This window comes from Globicephala melas, chromosome 17 (assembly GCF_963455315.2).
Source record: "Globicephala melas chromosome 17, mGloMel1.2, whole genome shotgun sequence".
NCBI lineage: Eukaryota > Metazoa > Chordata > Mammalia > Artiodactyla > Delphinidae > Globicephala > Globicephala melas.
The window spans coordinates 52,143,205-52,157,518 of record NC_083330.1 but is presented as its reverse complement, the minus strand read 5'-3'; the positions used below and the strand labels follow the sequence as shown (position 1 = coordinate 52,157,518).

Below are 14,314 nucleotides of genomic sequence, written 5' to 3'. Positions count from 1 at the left end.
AATAAAGATGTTAAAAAAAAAAAAAACTTTAGCAGATTTTCTGAAAGACTGCTTAACATCACTGAAGAAAGCAGATGGAATGCACTGGTTAGAGCATAAAAACAGGGCAGACACAGCCCTCCTTCATAGATTCCCTGTGTGAGAGCCTCTGTTTAAAAGCATAGTCACTGAGAAAATCATAAGTTCAGGCCTACAAGTGAGAATCCAGTGCTACCTGAAGATGTTAACTAGCAAAACTTGTCCTATACCTCCACTCATCATTGAGATGTTAGACCTACTCTCCAAACGGCATTGTCTTCCACTCAGTGACTTACTGGTGAATGCAGAAAGAAACCCCAAGATGTATCCTTCAGTAGGATCAGACAAAATGGGGGATAGTGTTGTGATGAAAAATTTCAGGGAAAGAGACCTCATTTATAACAATGTTATTTAAAACTGTGTGTGTCACATTTTGGGGATATTCATAAAGAAGATGCATCCCAGTGTTTAAAAAGATTGGACATAAGTATAGGCCCAACCATGAGCATGCCTTAAAAGCATATGCAGTCAAAGAACTTGAAATGTTTATTAATCCTTTCGAAGGGCTGCTGCCATAAAATCATGTGGCTGCTTCCCAGTTGGCCAGAGAATGGGACTGCTCACAGGTTTCAGGTTGAAAAGCCTCCCACAGCTCCCTAGGCAAGAAGTTTGGCAGTGGTGCTGAAAAACTACAAAGACATATTCCCCAATATTTATCATATGATTTGTATTCTGCAGTCATTTCCAGTTTCAGTGGCTACAGTGGAAAGGAACGGATGAAGTAAGGTTACAGGAATAGAATGCTTGAGACAGGGCTTGAGTATCTAATGCACATTTCTATGGAAGGCCCAATGCCAGGAGTATATAACTGCAGACGTGCTGTCAAACTTTTCTTATTAAAACTCACCAGAACAAACAAATTAGCCTTTGGCAAAAGACCATCAGAAAACCTCAGTTTTGAAGGAGAACCGTCTTCCTTCTGATAAAAAAGAAACAGCATTTTGTGCTCAGACCCCCTCTGTAAATCACCATTATCTCTGCCTATGTTTGTGAAGTATGGACAAGTGACTAGTCTGCAGTAAAGTGTAATAATAGAGCAAAATAAAATGAAGTGAGTACATTTCCTACCATTAAGCGTTGTTGTGTGTCCATTTAGTTTGTACTGTTTATAGAAATAGCAGCACTCTGTAGAAAAGGGATTCAAGGGATTCAACCAAGGGGGAAAAAAAGACTTGCTTGATTTTCACTTGACCGTATTTCTTAATTATAAAGAAAAAAATACAGCATATGTCATATATTAATAAGTAGCATTCTTTTGTCATGGTTATTTTTCTGTATTTTCATTCTTGCTTTCTTAAAATATAGCTTAAAGATAGAAATTGAAGTATTAATGTTAAACAGATCATGTCATTATCCTGTAAGTGTTAAAATGATCATATTTTATTTTGTTATTTAAAGGTTGCCCAAAAGGATGCAGCATGGCTTAAATATTTGGGTGGAGTTCTTCATTCTACCTTTATTCTCCATGGCCATATAACAGTCTAAACCCTACTTAGGACCCCGTGCAAGGGCACAAAATGAAATTAAACATCACACCTATTACTGCTACCAAGGCAAACTATTTAAATTTCTTAGTTGAGTTCTTGGTACATAGCCAAGAAAGGCTCAGTGAATATTTGTTGAATAAATAAAATCACTTATTTATAAAACGTGTGGAATTCACAGGATGGGATTTACAGCCATAAAAGTATAACTCTGTAAGGCAATTCTTAGGTGAAATTACAGAAACTGCCTAATTATTATTTGCTTTGGTTCCATTGTATCTAGTGATGAATAATTTTCTTATTTTAAAACAATATTTTTCAGATATCCATTATTGCATAATTAAAGGCCAAAAATGAAAGCTAGAAGGTTCTTAGGTCTATGTTTATTCTCCATTTGCAATATTTCAATATAGTCCTTTTCTATGGAAATACTTCTGAATTTAGAACTCTGTGGAGAGAAATACTGACATCAGCACAGTCAGGAAAAAAATAGTAATTTATATACAAAAAAAAACCCAGTTGTTTACCATGGGAGACGTAAGCACACTGGTCTTAACAAATTCACACTTCTATATTTAGTAACTGGAGCATTAGGAAATCGGCTGCTCTCAAGTGTATTTTAAAAGCTTTTGTAATGTGGAGTTTTCTAATATTCTCTTCCCAAGTAACGATTATATTAAAAATCTTGCCGAGTTTCAAAATAGATCTGCTAAAATCTTATATTTATTTGAAAAGGTTGCATTTTACTGAGTTTATTATAACAATAAAAATATAGCAATGCAACCATATGAATATTTAAAAATACAAACACCACTGTCTTTTTAAAAAAATAAATCCTAATCTAGAATTGTTTTCTGTTTTAATAATAAAAGTCAAATAAGTGGTAGGGGAAAACAAGAGGAAAAACTATAAGAAAGAATCATGGGAGTACATTTGCAAAGAGAATTCTTTGAATTCTCACCTAAGAGAAGTGAGTTCATTAAAATAATGACGCTAAGCCTAATATTTTATAATAAATAAGATGAAATGTATTTTCTATGGCAGAAGCTTTTCAAATTATACCAGTTTGGAACTCATTATTTCACTTGATCACTAAAAAATTCTTTTGAATTGCTCTTCAATTCATATAACAAACCCCAAAGCTAACACAGCTTCTACGTTTACCATACCTTTCATATGGCTTTATCTTGCCATAATACTATACACCCATATAGTTCCAGCAGAAAGCATTTCAAGACCAGAAATCATTCTCTTCTATTTCACACTCAAGGCTGGAGTAAATTGCATGCCTCTAACAAATCAGATTTTCCAGTGAATACATCTGGAGGGCAATAGGAACAGGATGGTGGTGGTGGGAGGTAGAGGTTTGAGATTGGGAAGTGTTGTAAACAGAAGGAAAACCATTGGTGAAAGTCAAAGTTAGAATGCAACGATTAGATCATGCGAGATCTTGTAAGCCATAAGTTAGCGTATGAACTTTATCTTGAGGGCGGTAGTGAGCATAGAAGGGTTTCAGCTGGGGCCAGGGTAGGGGATGATCAGATTTGCACTTTAAAGACATCATTCTGGCTAGGGTTTAAAAATGTACCGAAGGGACAAGTCTGTGCGCAGGGTTAGAAATCCAGGCAGCAAGAAATGGTAGAAAAATGAGCACATTTTAAAGATAATTAAGAGGTAGAACAGGTATGAGTTAGGTTCCATTTTGCTGTAAAGGTGACAGAGAGAGAAGAGTTGACAGTGTCACCCAGCTTCCTGAGTCTGCACGAGGATGGCATTTATTAACTTAAGGAACACAGGAAAAAAGATCAGCTTTTAGAGGAAGTATGATGAATTCAATTGGAATATAGTGAGTTTTGGACCCTGAGATATCCAGTTGGATTACGGGATAGTTATGGAATAAAGATTTATAGAATTTATGGAAGATCTGCGTATAAACAGTAATTGAAACAATTGAAAAGAAAGATATTACCCAGGGAGGGAAGGTAGGATGAAAACATAAGAAGGTCAGGGCTAGGCTGAGGAACACCAACATTTAAGAAATGGCCTAAAAGGATACTGGGTCAGTGGGAAAACACAGGAGGGCTGTGTTACAGAAGGAAATTTGGTTTCAGAAATGTGGGAGTGTTTATCTATGCCAAAGACTGATGAGAGATCAAGGTTAAGATAAAAACTAGCCATTAGATTTAACCACATGGAAGTAATTTTTACTTTGGGTAAGAGCTGTTTGGTAGAATGGTGGGTACAGGTGCATGAGTGGAGTGGGTTGGGTGAAGGGTCAGGGAATGTGAGACCCAGGAATACAGACTCTTCTTTAGAAGTTCTGTGAGGGATTGGGAGGAGCAACTGGGTAGTACTAGAAAGGTACAAGAGTTCAGAGAGTAACTTATTTCCTTGGGAAAGGTTTCAGCATGTTTAAATGCTGATGTGAAGTGTCTGATGGAAAAGTAGGTTAAAGTTATCCGAAAAAAGTATAATAGCTAATAATAACAGCTAACACTCACTGAATGCTCAGTATATACTAGGCACTCTTCCAAGTTCTTCATGCTTAGTAACTCCTTTGATGCTCTTAGGTAGGTACTGTGATTATTCCATTTTTCAGTTAAGGAAATAGAAACCTGGGGAGTTGGAAGGACTAACTGATGGGATAACTTTGCTTAAGAGGTGGAAAAGAGTGGGATCCAAAGCCCAGATAAAGGAACTACCCTTGTACAGAAGAGGGACAACTTCCATTCTACAGGACCGGACATGGAAAGGATGGGATGGAGGTAGGTGAATTTATAGGTTTGGAGGCAGGAGACTGAGAGAATTCTCTTAATAGCTTCTATTTTGTCAGTCAGTCAGGAGAGAAGGGCATCTGCACAGCCTGAGATGAGGTGGTAGGCTGGTAGGTTTGAAATATAAAGAAGGTGTCAAATAGACCCTATAAAGAATAGGAGAGAATTTATGTTAACTAGGGAGCATAAAATGATTGCAGGCAGCCCTGAGACCCCACTGCTGTTAGAAGGCCAGTGCTAGCCATGTCATTCATTTTCAGGGTTGTGTGGTTTCCCCATGCTCAGTTTCAGGCCAGAGGAGAGGTCGTGCTTTTAAGGCTATCCAAGAAGGATCCATAAGTCTTGGTGTTTAGTCAACCATGGAGATCTAGAAGACCTCGGAGGTAAACCAGATGAGATGGGTCAGGGGTATGGGTAGGGCAGGGGAAGACTAAGGCGTATAGATCCGTTTGACAGGCACTTACTCGAACCTTCTTTAGAAGTAGAGTATAATCATATATAATCATACTTAATTAATCAGGTAGACAGGGAATGGATGGTGCCCAAAGATAAAAAGTAAAAAAAGTAGACCTTAGTGAAGGGGTATATGGGAACTCTGTACCTTCTGCTTAGTTTTTCTGTAAACCTAAAACTGCTCCCAAAAAAAAAATAATAAAGTCTATTAATTTCAAAAATACACCTTGGAATATATAAGGTAGGGACTATCTGAATATGACTTTATCATATGACTGCATATGACTTACCTTGCTTGTCTACAGTGGCTTGGCAGGTCAAAAGAAGAAAGGAGCTTTGGACTATTGTCTTTTCAGACCGCAAAGCACATGCACATTATCCTCTACCCACTGAATATTGATGCTATTCATTGGTGTTCAGTTCTGTGTAACCTTAAACTATGAAAGTTTTCTGAAAGTGCTGAACGTTTCAATAAAGGCACTACTAAGGTCTGTTCTGAAAACTTTGTTGCAAACCAAAGAAACTACCTGTCAGAAGAGAAATTTACTAATGAGCCAACAGGTGGCAGTATAACATGGTGTTCTTGAATTTTTTAATAATAGAGCTAATTAACAATTAGGGCAGCAGAAGTCTCTCAAAGTGGAAATAAGGTGGAGGGGGAAGGAGGACAAGGTGAGGGAGGGGAAGGGAGCGGAAAGAAGAAGAGAGGAGAGATCAAGAGAAAGGGATTCTGAAGGAGCCAAAATTATAATAGTATCTTTTCATCCCTCAAAATTTATCTCAAAACTCACCCCTGGAAATCTCAAACTCCAGTCTGATTCTGATGCTGGCAAGTCATGACGTTAACACAATGAATAGTGTGACAGCTGATGGCCATACCCATATCTCTATTAATTAGACTGTGAAATACTTGAGGACAGGAAACACTGTTCATCTTTGAAGGCTCTCGAACCAGTGTCTAAGCCAGTGTCTGACTCAGAATAGGAACAAAACAATATCGATGGATGAACGAATGTATGAATGAATGAATGATAGGTATCTGGCCATTTTTCATGCCATCTACTGTAACCTTTTCCATCTACCTTTGGGAAGAAAAGTTCTGTCAACTTCTTTTCTAATGAGAAATCATTTCTCACATTATATCATAAGTCATCTGGGGAAAATTTATTGTTTCCCTTTAATGACAGTTCAAATAAAAATCTTTAGGATGAGGAGAATGGAAAACAAGCAAGCAGGTAGCGACAGTAATGGTTGGAATGGTTTGGTCCTGAGGGAGAGAGGATATCTGTTAAGCTCCAACCATGTGCCAGACATAAATGATAGACTTTGCATGTATTCTTGTCTGATCTTAACAACAGTAGTATGAACTGATTACTGTTATTAGGCCCATTTTATATGTGAGAAAATGAGGATCAGAGAAGTTAATTTGCCCAGAGACATTAACTGGTGAGACCTGACCTTTCTTCTTTCCTTCCCTCCTCCCTTCCTTCTTTTTTTTAACTAACATGTACTTATCACCTGCTGAGTCCTAGAGGGGCTAAACAACTTTTCTAAGGTCACGCAGTCAGAAAGAGGCAAAGGAGTCAAATCTGGGCCTTCAGGACCTGAGAATCCATGTCCTTTATTAAACTACATTTTTCCACCACAGATCTCTTGGCAAACTTTGGGAACTTCATCTCACTTTCCTGCTCTCCCTCGAATTAACATCACATTATGGCAAGCCAGACGCTGGGATTTTGAATAGAAAGGGACACAGTTGTTTTCGTACCAACTTCTGAATTGAGGTCATTTCTCCAGTCTGGAATTTGCTAATTCTCCCCCACCGGCAGCTCTTCCTGAAACTTTTGGCCAGTGCAGTTCACACCAGAGACCTGGGAAGCCATCCTTGTGCTCTGAGCTTCCAGCAGCAGCCCGAGCTGTTGGTCAACGAGCTGAGAGCCTCGTATCTCAGATTGGTGCGCAATCAGAAGACAAACAGAAGGTGACTAACTTCATGGGAGAACAGTGGGTATGTGTGCTAGCCATCCAGAAACAGCCAGATGAGATGGCATCAAAGGCCTAAAATGCCATATGTTACTTCGAATCGTATTCTCATTTTAATAGTGCTATTTTGATGCACAGTAGATAAGCCTGAAAGTAAGTACACGAAAATGCTAACAGAAGGAATATGGATAATTGATGTTAGGGCAATGAGATGATGAGTAATATTTTTCTTTTAATTGCCAAAATTTTGACGATGTGGTTTTAGTACCTTTAAAAAGAAAATATTAAAGTTACCTTTTTTTAAAGCATTTTTTCTCTTTGATGAAACAGCATTCTAGAAATAACTAGAAGGGACACATGGGCAGATGAAACAACATAAGCCAGATTCCCAAATTCTGGATTTATCTTCCTACAGATTTTTCTGCTGTGGATTTGAGAGGAGCTACAACTACATAGCAAGGGCTGAGTTTAATCAGTAGGTCACAGGATTTCTGGTAATAAAGGAAAATGGTTCATAGGAATGGCCTAGGAGGTGTAAATAAAGCAGAAACAAGTCTCCTGAGCTCCACAACTGCAGAGGTAATACCTCCACCCGCCACCAGCAGTGCAGCTGCCTGGTGCTTCCAGGTTTCCCCTGGGCTTCTGTAGCTGCCATCATAGCAGTTGGCCCCTAGGGGCGCTCTGCCCCATTTTGCAATACTGCTCTTGTCCTTCCAGTAGACAATCTCAAAATCCTCCTTTCCACCCCAATCTTTTAGCAAAAATAAAGGCAGAATTATTGTTAAAAATTTGAAAACATTTTTACTAGAAAATTGAAGGGAAAAGAAGTGCAAATTCATGGAAATAAATCATATAATGGAGAACAGATTCTTTTATCCTTATGTAACTCAAATCTAGCCACAGATCTGCTTCCTGAGAACCCAGATTATAAATTTTTTTCTGAGCCTAGACTGTGGGATGCTGAATGAATCCCTCAGAGCCTCTAACCTGAGATACCTGTTCTACCCCTGCCAAGTCTGAGGAGAATCTCGGCTTTCACTCCTTATCCCTCTAGGAGGCTAGCTACCCCGCTGGGCTCAGGTAGCTTTCAGAGGACCTGTCCTTCTCATACCGTCTGGTCCCTTGGTCTCCTGGGAAAGGAAGGTGCTTTTCTCTCAGGTCCAGAATTCAGCCTCTGGATTTAGGCCTCCCTATGTTGACCTTACAGATAACTAACTTCCTTTGCCTTTTCTGTAAGTCTGTAGATCCACACAGCTCCCTGTCTTGTCCCATCATTTGAATCATCTCATTAGATAAATGTCAAGGCTTGGTTCCTCCTACCTGGATGGAACCTTTACACTCATACTTTCCAGAGCATCTTGATTTTAATCATTCCAATCTACTGTCCCAAGAAGTAAACACCGACTTGTCCATCCATGTTTCCCCAGTTTGCTCAATACAGTCACCATACCTGTGTCTTTGGCTAATCTCTTCCCCTGTTCTCACAAATGGACAAAAGGCCACAAACAGCAGACGGCTTTGGGGAGGATTACCTCGTGTCCGCTCTCCATTAGGCAAGCAGAAGACTATATCCTTACCATCCTTCAGAGACCCCAACCCCCAACCTCTACCTCCTCACCTGGACTCTCCCTTCATTCCTGTTCTTCATCTGAGAGAGATCTCTGACTGAAAGCTCATTGGCAGAGCAGAGATAGTTGACACACTCTGAACCCAACAAAGGTTTGAGCCAGCCTTGCCTCAGTTACCCACTCTCCTGTCTGCCTCAGGTACTCTCTGGACCCCCTTCTCAGGGAGTGATCCTGCAGAATTCTACCCATTACAGTTTTACAACATCAAAATCCCTTAACCATATAGTAACAACAACAACACATACAATGAGAGGAGAGTGGATCACTCACACATGCTCTTACGGGAGAACGGGCAGCTCTCTCCCTGGCAAGAAAAATACGGGTCTCCACCCCACCACAAAAAAAAATCCCAGGATGCCCCAGAATGCAGTTTCTTTTCTTCATGACGTGTTATAAGGCACGTCAGCTGCTCCTCGTTGCCGTGAGGATAACCCACCATCGGGTGACTGAGACAGACGGTAGCACTGGCTCGCACGGCTGATAGGATTAGGAGCCGGGGCTTTGTCAGCCCTGACTGAGTCTGCGAGAGACCCCAGCAGACGCAGGTGAGCTGAGAAGAGGCGTGGACACGGGAGACGGGGAGGTATCTTGGTTAAATGGTGCAGACCTTTTCTCTTCGGCAGTGCCTTTGTATTGTCTTTTCTGTGAAGTTTGCAGTCTGGGGGGTTCCTATCAAGAAAAACCTGTCCTTTATGACTTATCTGGTTTCAGGGATTGACAACATGTGCCTCACCGGATTTTTGTGAGGCTCAAATAAGATTATACATGTGAAAGGGCTCTGAAAATATAAAGTTGTGTGCAAACAAAAGGTATGAATCGCTTAATTACAAATTTCACATAGGCAAAGAATCAAATAATTTATCCCAAATTTGGGGCCATAATTACATAAATACATCCCTTTTCTCCCAGCCTACAATACCCTATCTCCCCTGTTCTTCCCAGGTCTGGGCAGGGATATTATTTATAATCTTGAAGGGTTCCAGCCTTCTGAATTATTTATTTTCTAAAAAAATCAGCATTACATTCATTTCTAGAGGAAAAACCACAAAATTACAAAACCAGAGAATATTTTAAAGCAGATAAAAGATGACTATAATATACTGTATTAGATTATATCTCTTTGATGGTATAATGCAAACGTTATAAGACACAATGACGTAAGAAACACTTGAATGAAATTAAAGGCAAGATAGATATTAGCATTTGTAAAACTTGCCTTTTAGAACAGCATAAAAAACAGGCTTGGGTTCCAAAAGTACAGAGCTAAAAGGCGTTTGAACACTAAATCATCAGCCTTTCCCTCAGCAGGTTGCTATGGTGACAACAGGGCTACAGCATTGCCTCTCACTGCCTGCACTTCTGCAGTAAAGGCTTTCACTTAACACATGTTGGATTTTTTTAAGGCACACACCCCATCATCAAATACAAAGAAATATTGGAGGCAGCTTTATCTGAGTCATTTTCTAAACAGAAGTTGTGTCTATGTTCTTTATCCTGTACTGATGGGCCCCATAGGGGGTTAGAAAATTCACTTATTCATGCATTCATTCATTTGACTGTTATATATTGAGCGTCTACTGTGTCAGGACCTGTACTAGGCACTGCCTACATCCCTGGTGGAGACAGACAAATAAGCAGGGGATTCTGATAGAAGATCGTAACAGCTCTCCTGGGGTGAATTAAATACAGGTGTCCTGGAAGTATGTAAGGACTGATCTTCTTGGGGGATCAGGGGACGTTTCCTGGAAGAAGCTGTTTCTAAAATGAAACTTAATGTATCTTTAGGAGTTGAGGGGGATGGGTGGGTGAGGTGCAAGAAACGCTCTAGACAAAGGGACCAGAGTGTGCCACCGTCTAGAGGAAAAAGAGAGCACGGTACCTCCTGAGAACTTCAATTGCTACAGTTCAAGGGGTATCCATTTGTATGTGGAGGGGGAGTGGCAGGGGCGATGGATTGGGGGTGGGTAGGGGTGGTGAGGGAGGGAGGATCCAGAGAAGAGCAGTGTCAAGAAATGAGATGGGAGAGATACACAAAGCCAGATCATGAAAGGCATTTGTGCCACGTTAAGGAGTTTGAATATTACTTGGAGGACAACCGAGAAATCATTAATGAGTTTTAATGAAGAAGCACGGCTCGATTTGGCCTTGTGGAAAAATAGCAAAACTGGCGAGACAGGAATAAGAGGCAAGATTGGAAGCAAGACAACCTTAGTTAGACCGCTCTTGCAATAATCCAGGATATTTGCGGTTTAGGCTCTAAGTAAAGAAAATGCACTCAAACAGAGGCCAGAAGTAATCCGATTCAAGACACTATTTCTAGGGTAGGGTGGAGATCATTCACGCTTTCTGCTATGCGGGGCCACATGAGGGCGAAGAAGTCAAGAATGACTCTGAGGTTCTGACTTGGACACCTCCGTGGAGGGTGTTTTCTGCTGTTAGGCCCCCAGATTTAATTCTCAGGAGGGACCTCAGAAGTACCTTAACAGTTTGACGTTAACAGTTCGAGCCTATCTCACAGTATATGTCCTCAGGCTCATAATTTTGGAAATAATAGACTGTAGGAATCATCCTGGAACATCACTTTCCTGAAGTCCGTATCTGAGACAGCTGTAGGTATACAAGTGTGAATTAATAAGCTCTTCCCACAAAATAAAGAATCGTAAGGTTATCAACTTCACTTAACAAATCTAAGTAGATTGAAAAGACATGAACATGTATGGAATAAAACTTCTTTATGGGTATAGAGGAGGCAAACTGCTTTCACTAATCCTCTGATTTCAGGCTCTCTCTAGACTCACACTGTACATTCCTAGATTTGAAAGTTGAGGACTCAGAAAAATGCTTTTCGGAGGGCAGACAAATGAGATGGTGGAGGTTCAGATACCATTTTCAAGGATCACAGTCCTTCCGTGTAGAACACTGGGTGTAACGATCGGGCTGTTCCCCATCCACACTGCTACTTAGAATATTCTCCAATTCTGAAATAAAGGGCGTCTAAATTATTATACATGTAGAGTTGCATCATCAGATGAAACTACAGTAATAAGTGTGATAAATCAAGGCCCATGACCCAGACGAAGGATGATCCCTATTCCACTTCCTCAGCTGAACAGGTTTTTGAGCTATTTTGAACAAATCTGTCTGCCTCAAATGCTTTTTCTGTCTGTCACGTAAGAGGATTCAGCAAATATTGACCGGAAGAGCTGGATGTGATTTGACTGCCCTTTGGAAAGTTCTCTTGAATCCGCTGGGTATAGCTGTTTTTTTGTTTTCCTCATCTAATCCTCCTAGCCATCCTTGACGTAGGTATTATTATTATTATCCCTCATTTAACGAGGATAAACTTGAAGTTCAGAGAGGTCAAGAACTTTAGGCACATAGGCACTTCGCTAGAAGGTAGTGGAGTGCTGCCTTGAACTGGTTTTCTGAGTTCAAGTGCGGTGTCCCCAAAGCAGCGTGCCTGGTACTCATTCCCGGGCGTCTGTGGGCCAGAGCTGGAGAAAAAGGCTTTCTCGCCCTCGGCAACCTGGCTTCCCAAGCCCGCGGGAACTGGCCTCTTCGTTCTGTCCCTGCGGTGCTGCGCTGCCATCGCCAGGCCCTTCGGATGCAAATCCCCCAAGGAGAATCGCAGCCTTTGAGATTCCGGAACCCAGATGCTGTGTCAGTCGTGCAGCTTTCGCTTGGCTGGGGTCCGGGTGGAGGGGGACCGCCCCGTCTCTCTCCTGCGAGGTAATTGTGTGGGGAGCTGTAAGTTGACTTAAAACCGAGAGGGCAGGGAGCAGCCGCGAGGCAAAATCTTTCCCTTTCTACAGTTTGGCTCTCAGTGATGTCACAGCTTTTCTGGGTTCTTCTCTGCGACGTGCACCCCCTTCGAACCCGATACCAGGTGCCAAAAAGGGGGTGTTGGGCGTCACCCTGCTGGAGATGCTCCGAGCCTCCGCAAGCCCTCTCCGGGTCGGGCTCGGCAGACAAGGAGGGGCGCGCGGAATTGGTGGGCAGGGCCCGCGGCGAAGTCGGGCGGGCGGGCGGGGCGCGCCGAGGCGCCTCCCAAGGGGCAGGCAGGTGAGGGAGGTCGGGGGAGGGGAGCGGGAGCCGCGGTGGCACCACGTGTCCGTCCGGGGCGGGGCGGCCGGGCGTGCCCTCGGGGCCCTGCGCGAGCTGCCGCAGCGGTGGCGGCGCGTCGGCCCCGCAGCAGCCGGCGGCCGCAGAGCGCGCCGGCTCAGCACAGTCTCCTCGCCCCGGTGCCCGCAGGTGCCTCTTCCTGGACGGCGGCAGCGGCGGCGGGAGGAGCCGGCGGGCGGCAGCGCGATGGGACCCCTTCGGGAGACCAAGGTAAGGAGGGCACGTCTTGCGGGCGCGGATGGCAGTGTCCGCGAGCGCCGGGGGGAGAGGAGTGGTGTGCACTGCGGGGAAGGGAGTCAGGTGAGAGCTGGAGGGGTGACGTTTAGAGTTGTGGTAAACGGGGACAAGGAGGTGGTGGGCACGATGAGAAGGCAGGGGACAGTTGCTCAGGTGATGAGACCTGGGAGATGGGCAGGTGATACTGTGTTTGGAGGGTTGGCCCGAGGATTAAAAAGACTGACTCTGAATGGTTAATCCCATCCCCTGAAATTGGAGATTTGGGATCTAGCTCTCAGTCGATGTCCTCTGTGTGTGATGTGGATAAAAAAGGACTTGATGTATTGGGGACTGAGAAATAAGGACTCCAGCATTGGTTCAGGGTCTGCCTTGTGCCGAGCGGAGTGGCTGACGGGTGATACCTGCTGGGTGACTGATGTGCAGAACAAACCCCGAGGCTGGGTGCGGCTTTCTCCCCTGGATAGGGTGGATGCCTGAGCGACCGCGGGACTTAACCCACGGCTGGGGCTTTCCCTTCAATTATGCACTGTGAGGGCCTCCCAGAGGTGTTTACTTTGGCAGCGACCCTTCCTGGTAAGCCGCGTGGAAATGAGCAGGAGGTCATATTTCCAAATAGTGTTCGTTACCTAATCCAAAGCCCTTTTTCAATTGCAGAGGTTGGAGTGAGCAGTGGGTTTTTTTGCGAAGAGCTCCTCCTAGGAGTCCATTTTAATATGGAAGGGTGGTGGTGACCCCGAAAAGCACTGGACAGACTGCAGGCCCGTTCTGCTTCTAGATGATGTGCAGCAGTTTGGCTAAGCATCTTTGCCTCTTTTAGCCTCAGTTTCCTCATCTGTAAATAGGGACACAAATTAGCGTCCTCCCTATGGCCTCGGTTGTAAAGATTAAACAAGATAATGGTTGGGAAAGCACTTTAAAAATTGAAAAATATCGCTAAAATGCTGCTTTTTAGGCATTTTTAAAGCCAAGGAAGGCACGGCCCTCTGCATTTAATTCTGTGTTTTGAAGGAGAGAGAGAGAAAAATCTCTTCCTATGGGTGACCTGTAAGGAAAACAAAAGCTAAACGTGATGTAAAAGGTGGAGCCATCTTACTGGGTATTGGATTTTTGTTTGCTTTTCTGTTGGCAACAAGCCTTGTGTACCAGGATATTAATGAATAATTAAAATCCTGGCCGGAAGAGAGGGGATTTGAAAGATCAGGCTGCATGATCTATCAGGAAAGACTTGTTTCAGGTATAGGGGTCTACTTTGTGAGGAGACAGGAAAACAGAAGTGAAAGTATCACAGCTAATTCAGAGAAAGCAAAATGGAAGTCTGGAGGAAATCAAGTAATAACCAGAGTGTGCTGTGAGTTATGAAGAGCCTTTGAGAGAGTGGAAAGCTTAAATGTGATAGGAAAAGCCAGAATGAGAAGGTGAGTTAGGAGCTGCCTGAGAGAACGGAATAGCCTTTCTGCTAGCGGCTGGAAGTGTGCGTGTGTGCGTGTGTGTGTGTAAGTACATCCGTGCTGGAGTGTGTGCTCTTCAGTAAATTAGAAAGCTTAGCTGAGTAGAA

General features: G+C 42.9%; 1 protein-coding gene across 9 annotated transcripts in view; it reads left to right on the top strand.

The window, feature by feature from the left end:
* Positions 1-14,314, top strand: part of SYBU (syntabulin) — a 112,769-nt gene that overhangs the window by 27,600 nt on the left and 70,855 nt on the right. For 7 of the 9 annotated variants that reach the window (XM_060287555.1, XM_060287556.2, XM_030863117.2 and 4 more), the window contains one exon: positions 12,652-12,732. In XM_060287555.1, the coding sequence (XP_060143538.1) occupies positions 12,709-12,732 (24 nt within the window). In that variant the 5' untranslated portion in view covers positions 12,652-12,708. Of the gene's footprint in view, positions 1-8,805; positions 8,946-12,651; positions 12,733-14,314 lie in introns of those variants that run through there. The other 2 variants (XM_060287557.2, XM_030863118.2) reach the window with 1 other exon arrangement.